The sequence below is a fragment of the Oncorhynchus tshawytscha genome, linkage group LG18 (genome assembly GCF_018296145.1).
Source record: "Oncorhynchus tshawytscha isolate Ot180627B linkage group LG18, Otsh_v2.0, whole genome shotgun sequence".
NCBI classification, from domain to species: domain Eukaryota; kingdom Metazoa; phylum Chordata; class Actinopteri; order Salmoniformes; family Salmonidae; genus Oncorhynchus; species Oncorhynchus tshawytscha.
Genome location: NC_056446.1, coordinates 38,160,595 through 38,182,908, shown reverse-complemented (window position 1 = coordinate 38,182,908; position 22,314 = coordinate 38,160,595). Strand labels below are relative to the sequence as shown.

Sequence of the window (22,314 nt, the reverse complement as noted above, 5' to 3'; positions counted from 1 at the left end):
GTTTGACATGTGCACTAGCGTATTAGCTAGCCACGCCATGACTGACTTGTGATCATTCCCAGCCTTGCCTTACAGTCGTTCGTTTTCTTAGATATTGAATCATTTAAAACTGTAACGGTGCATCCCGAATGGGTTGTGGAAGGACACAATGTACCAGGCCAGCTGTGATTTGCAATATGTTTGACTCCAAAGAAAACAGGTATTGTTAAATGATATTAAACTGGATCCATCTTCCGCCAACAATACAACAAGTAGTTAAAACACACAACTAAATGTCATCACAAATTTAACAAAATAAAATACATTTGTCTTCAGATAAACTCCATAAATGCTTGGGATATATTGTCCACATCACTGAGGGTATGCAACAAAATACAGAATTAACCACCAACACTTTTTAAAGGAGAAAATAGTTTTATTTATAGTCTCATAGTAAAGGTAGGCCTCAACTTGCAAGACAATTCTTGGCAGTATGTACAACATACTTGTAATTTCCATGGAATGGAATCAAAGATCTATCTAGTATACACTAATAATACCCTAAAAAAAAGGGGTGGGAGGGGAAATAAATGGGGGGGAATATACACACACATTTCCTAGAAGCAAAATGCTCCTTTTTTTTGTTGAGTCAGCGACATTTAAGATTTTACTGTGTAATTCACAACATATTGACTTAATTTCCTCCTCATATTGAAAATAAATAAAAATGGACTACCTTTTGATAATCCATATCTATTTCATACTTTGAAGGAAAACTACAAGTGACAAATTGGTATTTTTCAATGATTTGTGAGAATACAAAATGCATGACATTTTTTTTAGAGAACTTGAAAACATCCAATCAATAACCACTTATTTTTTATTATCAAGATTCCTAACTTTTGCTCTGCCACCTAAATTCATTCACTAGTTCAAAGCTAAAGGACGAAATACAATACAAGTTTTGGAATCTTTTTTCATAACATCAATTATTTTCCACAAAGGGGATGATATTTAATTTCTAAAACGTGTCAAAATGGAAAAGATCTGCAATCCTGTTGGCCTGAGGTTTGTTTATCACATCAAAAGTACTTTTTTTGTGTGTGTGGGTGGGGGGGGAAAGTACAAATGTTTTGAAAGTATGCCCCTCCAACCGACAGGACGACTCTTCTAAGCGTGTGTATAAATTCTAAAACAGGTTCTTATCAAGATAAATTGATGAAATAAACAAAAGTATTACATGCTTTCAGTGCTTGGAGTACGCCTCCCTCTCTTCTCTCCGTAGTTTTCAGCCGAGAGGAGAGAGTACGTAGTAGAGGGTACAAAAGCATCGAGTCCTTTAGGTAGTGAAGCTGCCTCATGTTGGGGTTTTGGATAGTTGCTGAGAGACACCAAAGCTGTGAAGTCAGAAAGAGAGAGAGAGAGGACAGAAAAGGAAGAAAGGAACCGACAAGGGGGGAAAAAAAACAGAAGCTTTGCACGTCCTATTCTAAAATCAGTCTCCTTTCCTTCCTCCCAGCTGGCTTCCCTCCCTCCCCAGGGGATGGCGTGATGAAAGAACGTCAGGATAGACAGATCGGCAGGGACGGATGGCGTCTGCACTCTCCAGCGAGAGCACATTCAGCGATATGCAGGGAGGGAGGGAAGGAGGAGGTGGTAGTGAGAAATAGAGGAGCAGCACCGACTACTGGACCAGTAACTGTGCATGCAGTACCCATCCACGCCAGGCGTGGCGCTGTGGGCTAGCCCGTCGCTCTAGCTGGCCTCCACTCGGAGCTTCTTCCTGGGGGCGGGGGGTTCCTCTGGCTCGGACTCGGAGCTGGAGTCAGAGCCTCCGTCGAAAGCGGACACAGCGCTGCCTTTAGGGTTGGTGTACAGGCTGCTGTCTGAAGAACTGTAGCTGGCCTGGAGCTGGGTCGAACCCTTCACCTTCTCCAGGGCACGCACTGCAAGGGAGAGACAATAGCGCGAGGGGAAGAGGAGAGAGAGCGCGAGGGGAAGAAGAGAGGGATGGAGAAAGAAAGGAAATAGACGAAAGAAAAGGAAAGAGGATAGAGAAGAGAGAGGGAAGAGAGAGGGAAGACAGAAAGGGGTGGGAGAAATGAAGAGGTCAACATTTGGCCCATAAGCAGACAAACACACAAGCTACAGGTAGATTCTCCATCATATTCACCTTGCTGCTCCAGCAGTGCGTTCTGCCTCTTCAGGTCGTCGATGTCCTGCTGGTGGGTGTGGTTTTTCCTCCTCATGTACTGGATATAGTCCGTGGCTTTGTCTAGGATCTGAGCTCGGGAGGCCTGTTTGATTGATTGCTGTTGGAAACAAAGGAAAAACTCATTTGACACAAGGCAAGGGTTGCAGTGACATCACCGACTAACCCCTCCCACCCAGCTACCGTAATACCCCGACTAACACTAGCCTGGTTAAACCAGACTGAATACTGAGTTCAGACACCCTATATATAATTATATGGCTTCTCTCTCAATGCTGGTACAGTGGTCTGTTTCAACCAGGCCACACTACCAAACCCTCCCCCCCGGGGCCACACTACCAAACCCTCCCCCCGGGGACACACTACCAAACCCTCCCCCCGGGGCCACAAAGCCTTGACCCAGCTTCTCCCAGTCAGTCAGTCAGTACCACACAAAGCCTTGACCCAGCTTCTCCCAGTCAGTCAGTCAGTACCACACAAAGCCTTGACCCAGCTTCTCCCAGTCAGTCAGTCAGTACCACACAAAGCCTTGACCCAGCTTCTCCCAGTCAGTCAGTCAGTACCACACAAAGCCTTGACCCAGCTTCTCCCAGTCAGTCAGTCACCACACAAAGCCTTGACCCAGCTTCTCCCAGTCAGTCAGTCAGTACCACACAAAGCCTTGACCCAGCTTCTCCCAGTCAGTCAGTCAGTACCACACAAAGCCTTGACCCAGCTTCTCCCAGTCAGTCAGTCAGTACCACACAAAGCCTTGACCCAGCTTCTCCCAGTCAGTCAGTCAGTACCACACAAAGCCTTGACCCAGCTTCTCCCAGTCAGTCAGTCAGTACCACACAAAGCCTTGACCCAGCTTCTCCCAGTCAGTCAGTCAGTACCACACAAAGCCTTGACCCAGCTTCTCCCAGTCAGTCAGTCAGTACCACACAAAGCCTTGACCCAGCTTCTCCCAGTCAGTCAGTCAGTACCACACAAAGCCTTGACCCAGCTTCTCCCAGTCAGTCAGTCAGTACCACACAAAGCCTTGACCCAGCTTCTCCCAGTCAGTCAGTCAGTACCACACAAAGCCTTGACCCAGCTTCTCCCAGTCAGTCAGTCAGTACCACACAAAGCCTTGACCCAGCTTCTCCCAGTCAGTCAGTCAGTACCACACAAAGCCTTGACCCAGCTTCTCCCAGTCAGTCAGTCAGTACCACACAAAGCCTTGACCCAGCTTCTCCCAGTCAGTCAGTCAGTACCACACAAAGCCTTGACCCAGCTTCTCCCAGTCAGTCAGTCAGTACCACACAAAGCCTTGACCCAGCTTCTCCCAGTCAGTCAGTCAGTACCACACAAAGCCTTGACCCAGCTTCTCCCAGTCAGTCAGTCAGTACCACACAAAGCCTTGACCCAGCTTCTCCCAGTCAGTCAGTCAGTACCACACAAAGCCTTGACCCAGCTTCTCCCAGTCAGTCAGTCAGTACCACACAAAGCCTTGACCCAGCTTCTCCCAGTCAGTCAGTCAGTACCACACAAAGCCTTGACCCAGCTTCTCCCAGTCAGTCAGTCAGTACCACACAAAGCCATGACCCAGCTTCTCCCAGTCAGTCAGTCAGTACCACACAAAGCCTTGACCCAGCTTCTCCCAGTCAGTCAGTCAGTACCACACAAAGCCTTGACCCAGCTTCTCCCAGTCAGTCAGTCAGTACCACACAAAGCCTTGACCCAGCTTCTCCCAGTCAGTCAGTACCACACAAAGCCTTGACCCAGCTTCTCCCAGTCAGTCAGAACCACACAAAGCCTTGACCCAGCTTCTCCCAGTCAGTCAGAACCACACAAAGCCTTGACCCAGCTTCTCCCAGTCAGTCAGAACCACACAAAGCCTTGACCCAGCTTCTCCCAGTCAGTCAGAACCACACAAAGCCTTGACCCAGCTTCTCCCAGTCAGTCAGTACCACACAAAGCCTTGACCCAGCTTCTCCCAGTCAGTCAGTACCACACAAAGCCTTGACCCAGCTTCTCAGTCAGTCAGTACCACACAAAGCCTTGACCCAGCTTCTCCCAGTCAGTCAGTACCACACAAAGCCTTGACCCAGCTTCTCCCAGTCAGTCAGTACCACACAAAGCCTTGACCCAGCTTCTCCCAGTCAGTCAGTACCACACAAAGCCTTGACCCAGCTTCTCTCAGTCAGTCAGTACCACACAAAGCCTTGACCCAGCTTCTCCCAGTCAGTCAGTACCACACAAAGCCTTTACTCTCATTACAACCCTAGCAACGATGAAGTCTACGAGAACACCAGACATCTCCACAAACCCATGAGCAACTTCCTGCTCACAGACATCAACCAAAGATGGTGGATCAATGCTGTGGTCTTACTCAGGCCAAGTACCATTGGAAATAAATGGTCACAGTTCCAGTCTGCTTAAGGAGTGGTTCTCCCATAGGCACCAATGCAATAGCAGCTGGGTCTGGTCTGATTAGTTCATTGACTGTAGAGGAACCAGGTAACAGCTGGGTCTGGTCTGATTAGTTCATTGACTGTAGAGGAACCAGGTAACAGCTGGGTCTGGTCTGATTAGTTCAGTGAGCAACTTCCTGTGACTCGCAGAGGAACCAGGTAAAGATGGGTCTGGTCTGGTCTTAGTTCAGTGACTGTAGAGGAAATAAGGTAACAGCTGGGTCTGGTCTGAGTGGTTCTCCCACTGTAGGGAACCAGGTAACAGCTGGGTCTGGTCTGATTAGTTCAGTGACTGTAGAGGAACCAGGTAACAGCTGGGTCTGGTCTGATTAGTTCAGTGACTGTAGAGGAACCAGGTAACAGCTGGGTCTGGTCTGATTAGTTCAGTGACTGTAGAGGAACCAGGTAACAGCTGGGTCTGGTCTGATTAGTTCAGTGACTGTAGAGGAACCAGGTAACAGCTGGGTCTGGTCTGATTAGTTCAGTGACTGTAGAAGAACCAAAAAAAAGAACCAATGAGATGTCTCGCTTTTTCTTCCGTCTCTGCATCAACAAATACAGAATTCAAATCGGTCAAGGCTGAAATGATTGGCTCGTCACAGTTTGGAATCGATTCAAATTATTGCACACCAACCTGACCCGCCAGCTCTGTATACGGAGGTCATCAGACAACATCTGCGGGTGACCTTTAACAGTTCCCTTCCAACCCCCCCCACCCCCCCAGTCCACCCTCCTCCTGAGTTAGGGATGACAGGGCTATAGGGGGGGGGGGGTATTTGGTTTGAAAAGTTAACAGGGTGCTGTGCCTGATCATAGCCTGGGCAGTTGGGCATGCTCCGATGCCCTCAATGTCAAGAGATGTCAAAACAGGAAGCAGCAACAGATTTAGTCATAACTTCCTGCCGCTAGCCTGTGTCTCTGTGTGTCTGTTTAGAACACATCTCTTCTCCTCCCCATCACTCCTCTCGCTTCCATGTCATAACTAGCTTTCTATTGGATACACTGAAGTAGCTCTGTTTTCTGTGGACTTATTTCAAAATATTAATTACAGCAACACAAACCTACATATAAGATAACATAACACATTGCAATTACATTCACTTTGTTTACCCATATTGCATTTGAACAATCCTCAGAATGATAATTCCATGACACACAGAGAGCCATGCATTTAGAGAGTGGGGACATGGAGGTTTCTGCATTATGATGATTTACATGACACTAGAAAATGAATGACAGCCATGTTAACACCCCATCAACATTCCACGGCAGTCTTACGTCAGACAGCGCGACGATTCCGCCTGCACTGGTCCCTGTTGAGGGACGAGCGTCGCGTAGGACTGACGCCACCTGATGTATAAGACAACGCATTTACATGAGGGATAGAATGTTCAGAAGGAGAATTATGATGCATTTACATGACACTTCAACATTCTAATGGCAGCCATGTTAGAACCCCATTAACGTTTACATGAGGAATATTTCAACAATGCTATGTAACGGAATGTCTAGAATTACAACACTCCAAATTCAATTAAAAAAAAAGGTGTCCCAACTCTAAATACATTGCTCTGAACGAACACAAAAACAAATCCTTCCCTCCCCAAAAGGATCCCCTCTCCCTAAAAGCATTGGGTTTTTACCTCTCTACCAACCTTTTCCCCTTGCAAGGCGGGCACCGAGTCCCGCAGGCTGTGAAAGCTGTCTTTGATGTGATCCCTACGTTTGCGCTCCAGTGCATTGTGGTGTGCTCGTTTGTCTGCCTGCAATGAGAGAAAGTCACAGTGGGGGGTCCAGGGAGGTTAGGACTAGAGGTCGACCGATTAATCGGAACGACCGATTAATTAAAGCCGATTACAGGTTTTCATAACAAATTGGTAAATCGCCATCACCGATTATGGCCAACTACATTGCACTCCACAAGGAGACTGTGTGGCAGGCTGACTACCTGTTACGTGAGTGCAGCAAGGAGCCACGGTAAGGTGCTAGCTAGCATTAAACTTATCTTATAAAAAACAAGAAATCTTAACGTAATCCGTAAGTAATATCAACCATGTGTCGTTATCTAGCTTGTCCTGCGTTGCATATAATCGATGCGGTGCCTGTTGATTCAATGATAAATCACAGCCTACTTCGCCAAACGGGTGATGATTAAACAAAAGCATTCACGAAAAAAAGCACTGTCGTTGCACCAATGTGTACCTAACCATAAACACCAAAGCCTTTCAAATCAATACACAAGTATATATTTTTAAACCTGCATATTTACTTAATATTGCCTGCTAACATGAATTTCTTTTAACTAGGGAAATTGTGTCTCTTCAGAGTCAGGGTATATGCAGCAGTTTGGGCCGCCTGGCTCGTTGCTAACTGTGCTAACTTCCTTCCTAACAAAAACGTTAATTAATTTGCCACAATTGTACATAATTATGACATAACATTGAAGGTTGTGCAATGTAACAGCAATCTTTAGACTTATGGATGCCACCCGTTAGATAAAATACGGAACGGTTCCGTTTCACTGAGAGAAAAAACGTTTTGTTTTTGAAATGATAGTTTCCGGATTTGACCATATTAATGACCTAAGGCTCGTATTTCTGTGTTTTTATTATATTATAATTAAGTCTATGATTTGATATTTGATAGAGCAGTCTGGCTGAGCGGTGGTAGGCACCAGCAGGCTCGTAAGCATTCATTCAATCAGCACTTTCGTGCGTTTTGCCAGCAGCTCTTTGCTGTGCTTCAAGCATTGCGCTGTTTATGATTTCAAACCTATCAACTCCCAAGATTAGACTGGCAATGCTATAGTGCCTATACGAACATTCAATAGTCAAAGGTATATGAAATACAAATGGTATAGAGAGAAATAGTCCTTTAATAAGTACAACCTAAAACTTCTTACCTGGGAATATTGAAGACTCATGTTAAAAGGAACCACCAGCTTTCATAGGTTCTCATGTTCTGAGCAAGGAACTGAAACGTTAGCTTTCTTACATGGCACATATTGCACTTTTACTTTCTTCTCCAACACTTTGTTTTTGCATTATTTAAACCAAATTGAACATGTTTCATTATTTACTTGAGACTAAATAGATTTTATTGATGTATTTTATTAAGTTAAAATAAGTGTTCATTCAGTATTGTTGTAATTGTCATTATTACATATATTTAAAAAAGTATTAATAAAAATAATCAAATTTCGGCCTATTATTAAGTATCAGCTTTTTTTGGTCCTCCAATAAAATCGGTATCAGCATTGGAAAAAAAGCATAAATCGGTCGACCTCTAGTTCAGCGACGAACTGTCCCCATGAATCCCTACCAGCACCAGTTCAGAGTCGTGTGTGTGTGTGGCCCATCCAAGACTGGGCAGGCAGTGAGTTAGCGAGGCAGCTAAGGAGTTGTTCATGGAGGAAACTGATCTAGAATATTCATTTATGATTATATTCTACATCATTCTATGGCTTTGTTTATTTCTACAATTGGGATAGTAACACTGGCACCACCCCACGAGTGACTAGAACTGACCCCAGCGCGGCTGTGTTCTTCAGGGTTTGACTAGAACTGACCCCAGCGCAGCTGTGTTCTTCAGGGTTGACTAGAACTGACCTCAGGGTGGAGAAAGACACTAAACCCATTCAGATGAGGTGAAAGGGTGGGTGAGGGGTGAAATGGTGACATCGTGTTTTAGTGTTACAGTTTCTAATTCGCCAACACCTGACAACTAGGACTAAATGACAAATTATTAGGAGTTCTGTTCTGGGTTAGGACTGGTATTTAACAACTTGAGGATGTGTTATTTGGCACTAACATGGGGGATGCATCTGTATAGATTAATTTACTGATGCTGGTGTGTTCTTATACAGTGAAATGAGTCTTCAGATTCTGTTTTTGTAATGCATTGTAAAGGCCTATTGTATTTGTTACGGAACATTTCATAAGATGTTTGTTACGGCCTAACAGTGGGCACATTTTGTGTTTTAGGCGTTTGGCTATATATAGCCTGTTGTTCTGAACACAAACCTCAATTATACCTGTGATCTGCCACCTAGTGAGGATAACCTTTAGTCTCTATAGAACACACACAGAAAAGACATCTAGTGGGGATCATCTACCCAAAACAGAGACAGCCCTCCCTCAGCCACACCATACTGCTGCCAGGGCCTCATCTACCCAACACAGAGACAGCCCTTCCTCAGCCACACCATACTGCTGCCAGGGCCTCATCTACCTAACACACATAGCTAGTGTCCCAAATGCCTCTCTATTCCCCATGTAGTACACTACTTTTGACCAGGACCAATAGGGTATAGGGTGCCATTTGGGACACAACCATAGTTAGTCCATGTCTCTCTACACACTAGACTGAACAATAGAGGTTTGACAGGCTTCAGCCACCAAATAGATATACTGCACTGAGTGACTGTCAGGCCCGACAAACCCGCTCAGTCAGGCCCGACAAACCCGCTCCGCCAGGCCTCAAAGTTAAATTGTTTATTTTATGCACACTCTCATCCAATGTAAAAACACTCGTAGCCTTTAGATATTTACAAGATGTTACGTGACTAGGGCCCAGAGCAACAGTAGCTCCCAAAAGGTCCTAGACTCTGACTCAACCAATTATGTACTGTATATAAACCCTGGATTGCTGATGCTGCGTATTGGCCAGAGAGAGGCTGGTCATATTGGCACTCCCCAGAAGGAGCAATCCTCCATAGGAATGAATGGAATTCTACAGTATTTTAATCAAGCAAGTCTCTTCTTCTTATTAGTGTCCTTTAGTAGTGGTTTCTTGGCAGCAATTAGACCATGAAGTTCTGATTCACAGTCTCCTCTGAACAGTTGATGTTGAGATGTGTCTTTTACTTGAACTCTGAAGCATTTACTTGGGCTGCAATTTCTGATGTGCAGTTCAATGAATTTATCCTCTGCAGCTGAGGTAACTCTGGGTCTTCCTTTCCTGCGGCGGTCCTCATGAGAGACAGTTTCATCATAGCGCTCGATGGTTTTTGCAACGGCACTTGAAGAAACTTTAAAAAGTTGACATTTTTCAGATTAAGACATAAAGGTCAGTCAAAGTAATGGACTGTCGTTTCGCTTTGCTTATTTGAGCTGTTCTTGCCATAATATGGACTTTTACCAAATAGGTATATCTTCTGTATACGACCCCTAACTTGTCACAACACAACGGATTGTCTCAAACGCATTAAGGAAAGAAATTCCACAAATTAACTTTTAACAAGGCACACCTGTTAATTGAAATGCATTCCAGATAACTACCTCATGAAGCTGGTTGAGAGAATGCCAAGAGTGTGCAAAGCTGTCGTCAAGGCAAAGGGTGGCTACTTTGAAGAATCTAAAATATATTTTGATTCCATATGTGTTATTTCATAGTTGATGTCTTCACTATTATTCTAGAATGCAGAAAATAGTACAAAGAAAAACCCTTGGTGTCCAACTTTTGACTTGTACTATGTGTGTTATATATATATATATATATTATTATTATTTTCATAAATGGCAAACCAAATAATAAATGCATTTCTATAGCTTCCAAAATATTTTTCAGAATGGTGGGGGAGTGCAAAGATGGGGGCACGTTGGGTTCAAAACAGTGCCCTGTCAATCATCTAGTGTATATATTGTCAGATGCAGTGGATCAATAAAGGTTACGAGACAGAGTGTTTTGGTTCCAACTTGTCTACAGGGTTTGGCCAGGCCTGTGTGAAAGTAACATTAGAATTGGAAGCCCCACCAAATCTCTCTATGACAAGTTATTAGAGGAATGCATGAAGAGTCTGGGACTAACCCTGGGTGAAACAGCAGCTGTCCCGGGGTCTGGGACATGTAGTGAGTCTCTACAGCTGTCCCGGGGTCTGGGACATGTAGTGAGTCTCTACAGCTGTCCCGGGGTCTGGGACATGTAGTGAGTCTCTACAGCTGTGTTCAATACTAATTTATTGATGTCGGTTAGATTAATTTAATTCCATCTTGTTCATTAAATTTCGTTCTGTGATATCAATGTGCAGTTTCTCTAGAGATAAAACAGATCCAAGCCCAAACTGTGCGATGTAGCAGGAAGTTGTAGTTTCCAACAGGCCAATAGTCTACATAGTTTAGCGCAGAAAACAAGGTAATTAACTACAATGCCCATAATCCATTGCGCGCCTACTTGCCCAGTCTGTGTGGGGGCAGATACGGAGAAAAGCGAGAAGATGCGATCGAGAGGGATAGAGAAAGGTTGCTTGGCGAGGTATCTCTACCTGAAAATACATCTAAGTAAGGGATGGTTAAAACTGCCAGCCTATCAGATTGAGGCTGTTTGGAGGGCAAACTCAGTATTAGGAAGGTGTTCTTAATGTTTTGCACACTCAGTGTATATCTAGGCTTATCTAACGACACAGCACTGTCTATCGAGTAATTTCCAAATAAGAGGGAAGAGCATTCTGTGTCACCAGGCCTTCATCTCCAGTTACTTAAGCGCACAATATCACACCATCTGTTCATACAACCGATAACATGCTTCTCAATGGCTTAGTTAGACCGAATCACTCGCATTCTAGTCACACAGCTGACCATCAACATGACAAAATGTTGGGTGACGGATGTAACCGTGGTTCTCTTGAGTAGAGTAACGGGGAGGGTCGCCAAATGACCTATGGGAACCTCCTCCCCCTTCACACAACGTGATTAAGATGCTTAATATCAAAAGATGTGTAGTCACACCCTTAATGTATCCATGTGACACTATAAAAAGACAGTGTGACATACTGTTTATGATGTAGCGCAAAACCCCACGGATGTGGAGGAACCAAATGAAAGCTTGGCGACCCATTACTCTACTAGAAAAAATAAGTTACATCCATAACTCGGCGTTCTTTCATTTTCATAACGGGGTCACCAAACGAAATATGGGAGAGGCTGTACATTTTTTTAGTAATTTGCTATATTGTATTTACTTTGCCACCATGGCCTTTTTTTGCCTTTACCTCCCTTATGTCACCTCATTTGCTCACATCGTATATAGACTTGTTTATACTGTATTATTGACTGTGTTTGTTTTACTCCATGTGTAACTGTCGTTGTATGTGTCGAACTGCTTTGCTTTATCTTGGCCAGGTCGCAATTGTAAATGAGAACTTGTTCTCAACTTGCCTACCTGGTTAAATAAAGGTGAAATAAATAAAAGAAATAGGAAAACAGAGTGGGATAACTCACCATTTAACTTGATCCAGATGAATCCCTGGGACGTCCTTGTATCCACCACAGGATGTAATAGAATAGAATTACCCAGCAGTGTAACAGAGAATTTCAACTGTCGTACACAACCGGTATAGACAAGCAAGCTGAAAGCCGGGTGGCTTCAAATGGGTGCCATAGCACAACCAAGAGTGGAAGGCTTTCGTATAGAACCTCCTTGAGCCCTTACAGTATATATAGTGTAGTATTATTGACCAGAGCCCTATGGTCTTACATCTGTGTCACTGGCGGTTGATAAGTAAGTATCAACAAGGTCCACAGTGTGTGAACTTATCTTATCCTACTTATCTGGGTTGAGAGAAAGTGCCATGTAACAGAAACGTATGTCCTTAATTATTTTATTTTTTTTAAAAGACATGGGTATCTGTCCAACTTTCAGCAACACCGAGTCCAGGAAGACCCCTCTGGTTGTGGGTGTTGTTGCCATGACGTCAAACACGGCAAAGTGTACGCAACGGTGAGCGATGAGGCGGACGAAATACTGCTACGATTAAGGGCTGATTAGTGTGTGATGATGAAAGCACCTCGGGTAAGAAGGCTGGATACGGCCGAAGCAATGCCTTAGATCCATCTTCGGCTAAACTGAGGCATGAAGGATGTAATGTAAATTCTTCAAAACAGATTTGGTATTGACAGAGCTCAAATAGCTCAAGTGAAGACAGGGCCTCAAAAATGGTGGGCTTATCAGTGATCATAGAACAACATCTAACTCCCGTGAGGGTACGGAAGGAGCTTTAGGGGAGCCGTAGCCTGCTGGAGGAAGTCAAAATAGCAGGAATTGGGCAGAGACGATAGCGATTCTGCACGGTCGACACACAACTTCCCGAACACATTCCAACTAGAAATACAGGGTTTACGAAGAAGATACAATTCAGGTAGCCAGAGTATCAATTACCAAGGAGGGAAAGGGCTGTGCTCGAAGACAACGGTAGCTTTTTGTTTCGGTGTGTCTCGGTGTATGCGTCGATTGCCCTTTGGTATCGGCTTCGGATGCGTCGAGAGAAAGTTAGACACGTCGTGCTTCGGGGTCGAGACTCCCGCTTAAATATGTATCAAGAGCCGGGCTCCAACTCCCGCCGACATGAAGTCATCTGAATGGCACAATCAAGCATGAACTGTCAAGTCTCGGCGTTGTTGGACTCGGTCAAGCGAGGACCCGGAAGCCTACAGCGTCGCTGAGCTCCGTGATCACAGCTGAACAACAAGCGAGGACCCAGAAGCCTACAGCGTCGCTGAGCTCCGTGATCACAGCTGAACTACAAGCGAGAGAGCTGGATCAAAGGGCTGGTGTGGCCAGGTGTCAACAAGCAAAAAAAAAAAAGGTACAACAGACAAGGATGGAAATGCCCGACAAAAAACAAACAAAAAAGTTAGCTAATATGGTCAGGCACAATAACGTGAGTGGATTAGATTTTTAAAAATCAACTACTAACAGCACCAAAAATCAACTACTAACAGCACCGATTCGAGTCGTTGAAGAATGGTAATTCCGCAAGAAAGTAATCCAAAAAGGTATTAATAATATTAATCTCGTAATGTAAAAAAAAAACGTGAGAGTGAAGAAAATACAACGACACATCGCCTTTTTAATAGTGACAGGTCACATGGGTAGAGTAAGGGTGTGGCGTGACTATAAACATCTTTGATATTAAGCATCTCAAATCACATGACGGGGAAGGAGGTTCCCATAGGTCGTTCAGCAACCAATTACAAAAACGGAAGAAAACCTCCAATTGTTGCTGAGTGGACTAAGTGTTTGAATCCCAAATTGCGCACACTTTCCTTTGTAGTGCACTACTTTTGACGAGGGCCCATAGGACTCCGGCCAAAAGTAGTGCACTATACAGGGAACAGGGTGCCATGCGGGACAAATGAATAGTGAAGTAGACTAGAGTACAGTGGTATACCAGACGTAACTGTTCTCCAACTAAACCAGTGGCACCCTGCATTGTGCTGAAAGTATTCAGAACTGTGTTGCATTGAGAGACAACAGGTCACTGACTGCACTTCCAACATGGTCATTCTGACACTCAGAATAACGTGTCACTAAACAGCTAGATACTTCTGGTGCTGATACACACAGTGTCCGTACACTATGCCCTGTTATCGAGAGGTCTCATCCCTTGTCAGTGTGTGTTCCACTCTATAACAATGTTCCTCGGGGACTGACTAGGTGGGTCCCAGTGGAAGCTATTGTCTTACAGGAGCCAGTATGTCTGGGTTAACTGTGTAAAAACTAAAAAGATATATCTCAGATATGGGTCACATCACATCTCACGTTTGAGGCGCATTAAAAACAGATTTATATGAGGAATCGATTGGAACCGTCGACAAAGATTATTTTGTAGGTTACATGAAAGTGAGATGTGCAAAAACAGTCTAATTGTTCTCATAGTCCAATCCTCATCCAAATGGTCAACCATGATACATAATTGTTTTTTGAATATCATATTGTAATTTGTACTATTTGTGGAGTTTGAAAAATATGACATAAAAGCCCAGCCTAGATGATTAGTGTTCACTGTGTATTGAGAACATTCTGCAGCTAAATGTTAAGTCGATGCGAATCAGTTTGATAAAGACTGGCCTAGCTGACAGGGGAAAAAAAACATGATGTGCTGGTATGCAAAAGTACTGCATGTCCTGCCACCAGCATGCGCGTTTTCTTCGCCGGTATGCACCATGGCCACGTCATTCATTCAGCCTGCCAGCAGCCCAGTAAGTACACTGTGACCTGTCCAGTAAATATGGCACTAATCACTAGCTAGCTGAAACACGCAGACAAGAATATGGCTGTGAGCAGCAATGAATGGGGTTCAGAAGATGAAAGGACAAGATCAGTTGGATAACAAAACAAGCACCATCTTTCCTGTATGTTCAATCAGTAGCAGCATTAGCATGTTTCTCTCTCAATACCACAAGGATGACGCAAGTGAAGTTTAATGATGGAAGTTGGTAATTATTCTTAAAGTCTAAAGTCATTAACATATCGAGTTTATATAGCATACCAATTCAGAGGTCAATTTGACTAATGGTTTATGTTAAGATGAGTGAAATATTTTCAGTGTTATTTTGAACGAAGCAGCTAATCATTATTATATTTATTAGAGGCTATAGCAAATCTGCGGTCAATTTCACATAAGATTTTTTTGACATTATTTTTAGCGTTAGCATATGTGCTAACATGCATCTATAGGTACAGTGCGACCATTGACGACCGATGTAAGGTGTCCAAATACAAATATCTGGAGTGAATTTGGCGTAAGTCTTCTCCTCATGAACCAATCGCAGATCATCTTAGGCACGCCCATGATGACAAGCTTTAAATCGATTGGCCACCGTGGAGCGGATTTACAGTGGTTTAAATAAACAGGTAAAAAAATAAAAATAAATCTGCCATCTTTTGACCAATCCCTTGGGCTCAAACTAATTTAAGACATGTACCATGGGCCCATATTCTAAATTTGGTGTCATTTGGACCTATGGTTCATGAGAAGATTTTTTTAAAGTAATGACACATTTGTTTTTTAATATGTGCTAATATGTATGTACTGGTGAGGCCATGTTTCAATACATCAGCGTTATCTTCTCAAACTCTCCAGGGACTATTGTGAATTTGGTGTTTATTTGTATGTATAATTCATGAAAATACCTTTTTCAAAAAAAAAAAAGGTATTCAAAACTGACCGAGACGGAGGAAAATCTATCCCGACAGACCTGATGGGTCCACATGCTGGAATTGGTTCAGCATGAGGAAATGCACCTACATACAAAGTTAAGTCTCTGTGTGAAACGGGGTGACGGATATGAGGGTTTAAGTGAGAAGGCCTATAACAGAACCACTTATAGGCCAATCCGTGCCATTCTTTTAGACCCAGTTACTCATGGCCTCTAGGTTGTGTGCCCAATAATATATTTTAAAAATGTAACTACAGCATAGATTACTATGTCAAGAAAAAGGGATCCAACCGCAAGGGATCCAAATGCAAGGCGCTATATAGGGTGGTGAGTAGGGTGGTTTTTCTGGGAAGTAAAGCCTTGGAATTTTGCTTAAATTCATCCAAAATGTTAGCTTATAACTGTGAACCTTTTTTCGTGGGATACACATAAGGCAATTCTAGGTCTTGTGGCATATTTTGGTTAAACTATCCCCAATTAAATGGAATTGCAACCCTATGCAAGCACAGTGCATCCTTCCATCACATGGGGCAGTGCATCCTTCCATCACATGGGGCAGTGCATCCTTCCATCACATGGGGCAGTGCATCCTTCCATCACATGGGGCAGTGCATCCTTCCATCACATGGGGCAGTGCATCCTTCCATCACATGGGGCAGTGCATCCTTCCATCACATGGGGCAGTGCATCCTTCCATCACATGGGGCAGTGCATCCTTCCATCACATGTACAGCTGATTCTCAAGATCTTACACACTAATGAGATGCTATTGAGTCCACACTACCATACAGTCTGAGCCAAGGACTACATGCTCTCTGGTAAGTTGATTACTGGGTGGGGTGGATATATTTTATGTGACATATGTACATGTAATACATTTTATGTATTTTTTTGTTAACTAGTAAATTAGTAGCCTTTCAGCAAAATGTCGTTTAAATTAGAGGTCGACTGATTAATTAGGGGCGATTTCAAGTTTTCATAACAATCGGAAATCGGTATTTTTGTGTGCCGATTTTTTTATAACTGACTTTCCTAGTTAAATAAAGGTAAGAACACATTCTTATTTTCAATGACAGCCTAGGAACGGTGGGTTAACTGCCTCGTTCAGGGGCAGAACGACAGATTTTCACCTTGTCAACTCGGGGGATTCAATCTTGCAACCTTACAGTTAACTAGTCCAACGCAATAACGACCTGCCTCTCTCTCGCTGCACTCCACAAGGAGACTGCCTGTTACGCGAATGCAGTAAGCCAAGGTAAGTTGCTATCTAGCATTAAACTTACCCTATAAAAATCAAATCATAATCATTAGTTAACTACACATGGTTGATGATATTACTAGATATTATCTAGCGTGTCCTGCGTTGCATATAATCTGACTGAGCATACAAGTATCTAAGTATCTGACTGAGCGGTGGTAGGCAGAAGCAGGCGCGTAAACATTCATTCAAACAGCACTTTCGTGCATTTTGCCAGCAGCTCTTCGTTGTGCGTCACGCATTGCGCGGTTTATGACTTCAAGCCTATCAACTCCCGAGATTAGGCTGGTGTATCCAAAGTGAAATGGCTAGCTAGTTAGCGCACGCTAATAGCGTTACAAACGTCACTCGCTCTGAGCCTTCTAGTAGTTGTTCCCCTTGCTCTGCATGGGTAACGCTGCTTCGATGGTGGCTGTTGTCGTTGTGTTCCTGGTTCGAGCCCAGGGAGGAGCGAGGAGAGGGACGGAAGCTATACTGTTACACTAGCAATGTTAAAGTGCCTATAAGAACATCTAATAGTCAAAGGTTAATGAAATACAAATGGTAGAGAGAGAAATAGTCCTATAATTCCTATAACTACAACCTAATACTTCTCACCTGGGAATATTGAAGACTCATGTTAAAAGGAACCACCAGCTTTCATATGTGCTCATGTTCTGAGCAAGGAACTGAAACGTTAGCATTCTTACATGGCACATATTGCACTTTTAATTAATGTATTATTTAAACCAAATTGAACATGTTTCATTATTTACTTGAGGCTAAATAGATTTTTATTGATGTATTATATTAAGTTAAAATAAGTGTTTTTGTAATTGTCATTATTGCAAATAAATAAATAAATAAAAAAATCGGTTGATTAATCGTTATCGGCTTTTTTTGGTCCTCCAATAATCGGTTCAGCGTTGAAAAATCATTATCGGTCGACCTCTAGTTTAAATAATTTCTAACTTGTTAATTTCTGCTAGTTCGTTTTTGCTACCATGTGGGTTTTAGCTTGCTTGAGCCTGCTAAGTGAGGAGTGTTAATTCACCTGTTTCCATAAAACATTTATCTTACAAAGGAGTTGTTTAATCTAACTGATTAACTATTTGTGTACATTGTATTTGGGAATTAACTTATTTTTTTATAATCTTTACAAGAAATTGCCACGGACACTATCTGATGTGTGGAGACATTTCACTGCAGCTAATGTAGAAGAAAAAGCGGTGTACATTTACAAATACTGTGCCAAATCATACGTGAAGAACGCAACAAAGATGCAGAATCAGCTGGCCAAGTGCATAAAGTTCCCTCAGCACTGACAACAGCGCAACCTCTGACAATAGTCCCTCTACTTCTATTCGAGGTGAAAATTATGTATCAGACACCTTATTGATAGCAACAGCTCATGGTCCTCCTGGAATCAGAAGTTTTGACTCAATGGACGAACAGAGTCAGAGAAATGCTGATGAATGTCTTGCTCGAGCTGTGTATGCAACTGGTTCACCTCTGATGCTCACAGGCAATGTGTGTTGGAAGAGATTTCTGAATGTTCTTCGCCCAGCATGCACTCCTCCAACCAGACATGCTTTATCTACTCATTTTCTGGATGCAGAGTTCAACAGAGTTCAAGTGAAGGTCGAGCAAATCAGAGAAAGCAGACTGTATTGCAATCATCTCTGATGGGTGGTTGAATGTTTGTGGGCAAGGAATCATTAACTATATCATCTCCACCCCTCAACCAGTATTCTACAAGAGCACAGACAGGGGACAACAGACACACTGGTCTCTACATTGCAGATGAAGGCAGTCATCAATGTCCTTGGACCATAGAAGGTATTTGCAATGGTGACAGACAATGCTGTGAACATGAAGGCTGCTTGGTCTGAAGTGGAGGAGTCCTACCCTCACATTACACCCATTGGCTGTGCTGCTCATGCATTGAATCTGCTCTTCAAGGACAACATAGCACTGAAAACAATGGATACACTCTACAAGAGAGCCAAGGAAATGGTTAGGTATGTGAAGGGTCATCAAGTTAAGGCAGCAATCTGCCTCACCAAGCAAAGTGAGAAGAATAAGAGCACCACATTGAGGCTGCCCAGCAAAACCCATTGGGGTGGTGTGGTCATCACATTTGACAGTCTCCTGGAGGGGAAGGGGTCTCCAAGAAATCAGTCTGCTGATATGGACAGCCCCATCAAGAGGATCCTCCTGAATGATGTATTTTGGGAGAGAGTGGTAAGCAGCCTGAAACCTATAGCAGTAGCCATTGGACAGATTGAGGGAGACAATGCCATCCCGTCTGATGTTCAGACTCTGCTTGTAGATGTAAGAGAAGAAATCCATACTGCCCTGCCAACTTCACTGGTGCTCCAAGCAGAGCGAACAGCAGTTCTGAAATGCATCAAAAAGCATGAAAACTTCTGCCTGAAGCCCATACACACTGCAGCGTACATGTTGGACCCCATGTCTGCTGGCAAGAACATCCTGTCTGATGCAGAGATCAACAAGGCCTATGGTGTCATCACTACCGTGTCTCGCCACCTTGGCCTGGATGAGGGCAAGGTTCTTGGCAGTCTGGCGAAGTACACTTCCAAGCAAGGGCTTTGGGATGGAGATGCCAGTCGTGCCAACATATCTCATCAGTCACCTGATGGAAGGGACTTTGTGGATCTGAGGCTCTTTCCCCTGTTGCCTCCCTCATCCTCCAAATCCCACCAAAATCAGCCGTCTCAGAGCGCAACTGGTCCTTGTTTGGGAACATACACATCAAAGCACGCAACAGGCTGACCAATACAAGGGTTGAAAAATTGGTGGCCATTCAGACAAATTTGAGGCTTTTTGAGCCTGACAATGAGTCATCCTCAACTAGGTTGGAAAGTGACAGTGAAGAGGAAGCCTCAAGAGTATGATGTTCAAAAGGTGGACATTGAGAAGCCTGAGCTTTAGTTTCTAGACTATCATTTTACAGATGTATGTTGAATGATCCCCAGATGCGATGGATCATTGGGGATAATTCAATATTCCCTTTCTTTTGTTGTTCAGTGAAATCATGTGAAGAGTCAACTCATTTAATTAAAAGTTCAATTCGTAACTAAATTTTTTTTTATATATATATATATATATATATATATATATATATATTTCTATTGGAAGGATTCAATCATTTGAAATGATGTCTACTTATGAGGTAAAAGGTTTATATTTCTGTCTCCATATGATATGGTAAATATATCCAATGCAAAAACATTTACATTTAAATGGAATTAATATTAATGTGCATATCTTTGTTAATTCCCATTTATTCTCATGAATTCCCATTTATTCTCATATATTCTCATTAATTCCCATATATTCTCATTAATTCCCATATATTCCCATGAATTCCCATATATTCTCATTAATTCCCATGGATAATTTCCATCTCTGAATATTCCCCAAAATGCGCAACCTTAGTAGTGAGTACGGCCCAGTACATCACTGGGACCGAGCTCCCTGCCATCCAGGTCCTCTATACCTGGTGGTGTCAGAGGAAGGGCCCCCAAAAAATGGGCAAAGATTCCAGCCACCCAAGCCAGACTGTTCTCTCTGCTACCGCACATCAAGCTGTACAAGTGCAATGTCTGGAACCAACAGGACCCTAAACAGCTTCTACCCCCAAGCCATAAGACTGCTAAACAAGATTGTGTAAACATTTGATTAACTATTTAGTGGAACTCTTGCACCAACACCCATACTGACGCCATACACACTCACCACATACTCGGCTGCTACTGTCTATTATTTATCCCGTTGCCTAGTCACTTTAACCCTACTTATATGTACATAGCTACCTCAATTACATAGTACATAGACTTGGTACTGGTACTCCCTGTATATAGCCATGTTTTCATTACACACTCTTTATTCCGTGTGTCACTATTTATACTTCTGGTTTTATCTTTAACTCTGCATTGTTAGGACCGGCCCTGTAAATAAGCATTTCACTGTTGATCTACACCTGTCGTTTAAGAAGCACGTGACAAATAAATACAATTTGATATCATTTTCACTCTGAATCCCCTAAAAACAAAATAGTGGCTCCGTGACTTCTCCTTTCCTTACTTGACGATGCAGTCATTTATTAACTAAACGGATACTGTTGTCACTAGCCAGCTATATATAGTAAATTCCCATTTCAAAAGCATCGCATTGGCGATTTAATTGCCACTTCATGATTAAACAGATGACCTAGAAGTGTAATTTGGCAAAAGCGCATCTGGTCGTGAACAGCCTAGGAGAAGCTGGTTAGTATTTTTTGTACCTTCGGCTTGCTGCCTTGTTTTTCTGGATTGGATTTATTCTAAATATAGCATAAATTCCATGTCTCCCCTTTAGCCGCATGTGGGATAAACATACACTTCAATGTATGGATAAGATGACGTGTGTGAAAGCAAAAACATCAGCTTGATGGATATATCCCAGGCATTATGTTAAAGTAAAATCATAGTTGCCACAGGACAAATTGCCAACTCCTGTCCAAACCCCTCAGTTTTCAGCTACCTCCTTGCATTCTGGCTACTAGTTACATCCTCCGTGTGTGTAATGGTATATTTGAGGGGGGGGGGGTGTATGTGGCTAGGTTTGCATGCTAGTTAACAACATGGTTGGTTGATTTATTCTCACTCACTAAAAATGCAGGACACCCTTTTATTCCGCCACAGTATCCATTCCCACCATCACTTGCTAAGTTTACCTGGAATGTGTATCATCTAACGTTAGCTAGCAGGAGGAACATATATATATATATATATGTGTTTTTATATGATCACGGCATCATTCCAATACATTTGATAGAATTCCAATACATTTGGATATATTTAACATTACGCACCACATTGTGATATCTCGGTGAGTCTTCCTGTAAAAAGAAACAGAGCAGAAAAGTACGATTGTAGGCCACAATTCCATGTAAGCTTGATCCAGCTAACTAGCTAACTTAGTTAGTAATCAATTATACCCCCCCCCCACTATAATTGCAGCAAACCTAATGCAAAGAATATCTGTAGCTCGCTGGTAAGTGAACATAATCCATTTGTGAGTCAGCACTGCTAGTGCTACTAGTTGAGCTAGCTAACCTTTTATGAGCTGTTGATGTGTTTGTGGATTAACGTTAGCTCGCTACCAGTTACTGTACTAGCCGGGTAGTTAGCAACTAGCTAGCAGCCACGGGTTCATCAATACTAGGCTTTTTTTTGTCTTTTTTTTTTTAAATGGCTCGTTACCGAGTCAACAAGCTTATAGCAAAGTAACGAAATATATACATTTACTCACGTCACTGTCGACTTCGATATCATCGTTATCACTCATTCTTCGGTGAAATGGTGAATTTAAAATGAAAGGATAGCTCACAACATGAAGCAAACACCTGACGATGAGGAAAAAAAGCACAGACAAGACAAGACCTCTTCTCCCTACAGTCAAGAACGAAAGAAATAAGACTAAACGAACACTATTTTACACGTGACT

General features: G+C 42.9%; 1 protein-coding gene across 8 annotated transcripts; it reads right to left on the bottom strand.

The window, feature by feature from the left end:
• Positions 1 to 394: 394 nt before the first annotated feature.
• Positions 395 to 22,314, bottom strand: LOC112235215 (protein max). Of its 8 annotated transcripts, none has more exons than XM_024403631.2 (6): positions 22,120 to 22,311; positions 21,680 to 21,706; positions 6,282 to 6,389; positions 5,905 to 5,976; positions 2,153 to 2,291; positions 395 to 1,925 (listed from the first exon to the last, which is right to left on the bottom strand). In XM_024403631.2, exons 1-6 carry the CDS (start codon positions 22,153 to 22,155, stop codon positions 1,735 to 1,737), a joined length of 573 nt encoding a protein of 190 aa, XP_024259399.1. In that variant the 5' UTR covers positions 22,156 to 22,311; the 3' UTR covers positions 395 to 1,734. The 8 variants fall into 8 exon arrangements, with proteins under 8 accessions (XP_024259399.1, XP_024259398.1, XP_042156946.1 ...); XM_024403630.2 differs by having other exon boundaries at positions 6,270 to 6,389; positions 22,120 to 22,310; XM_042301012.1 differs by lacking the exon at positions 21,680 to 21,706 and having other exon boundaries at positions 22,120 to 22,313.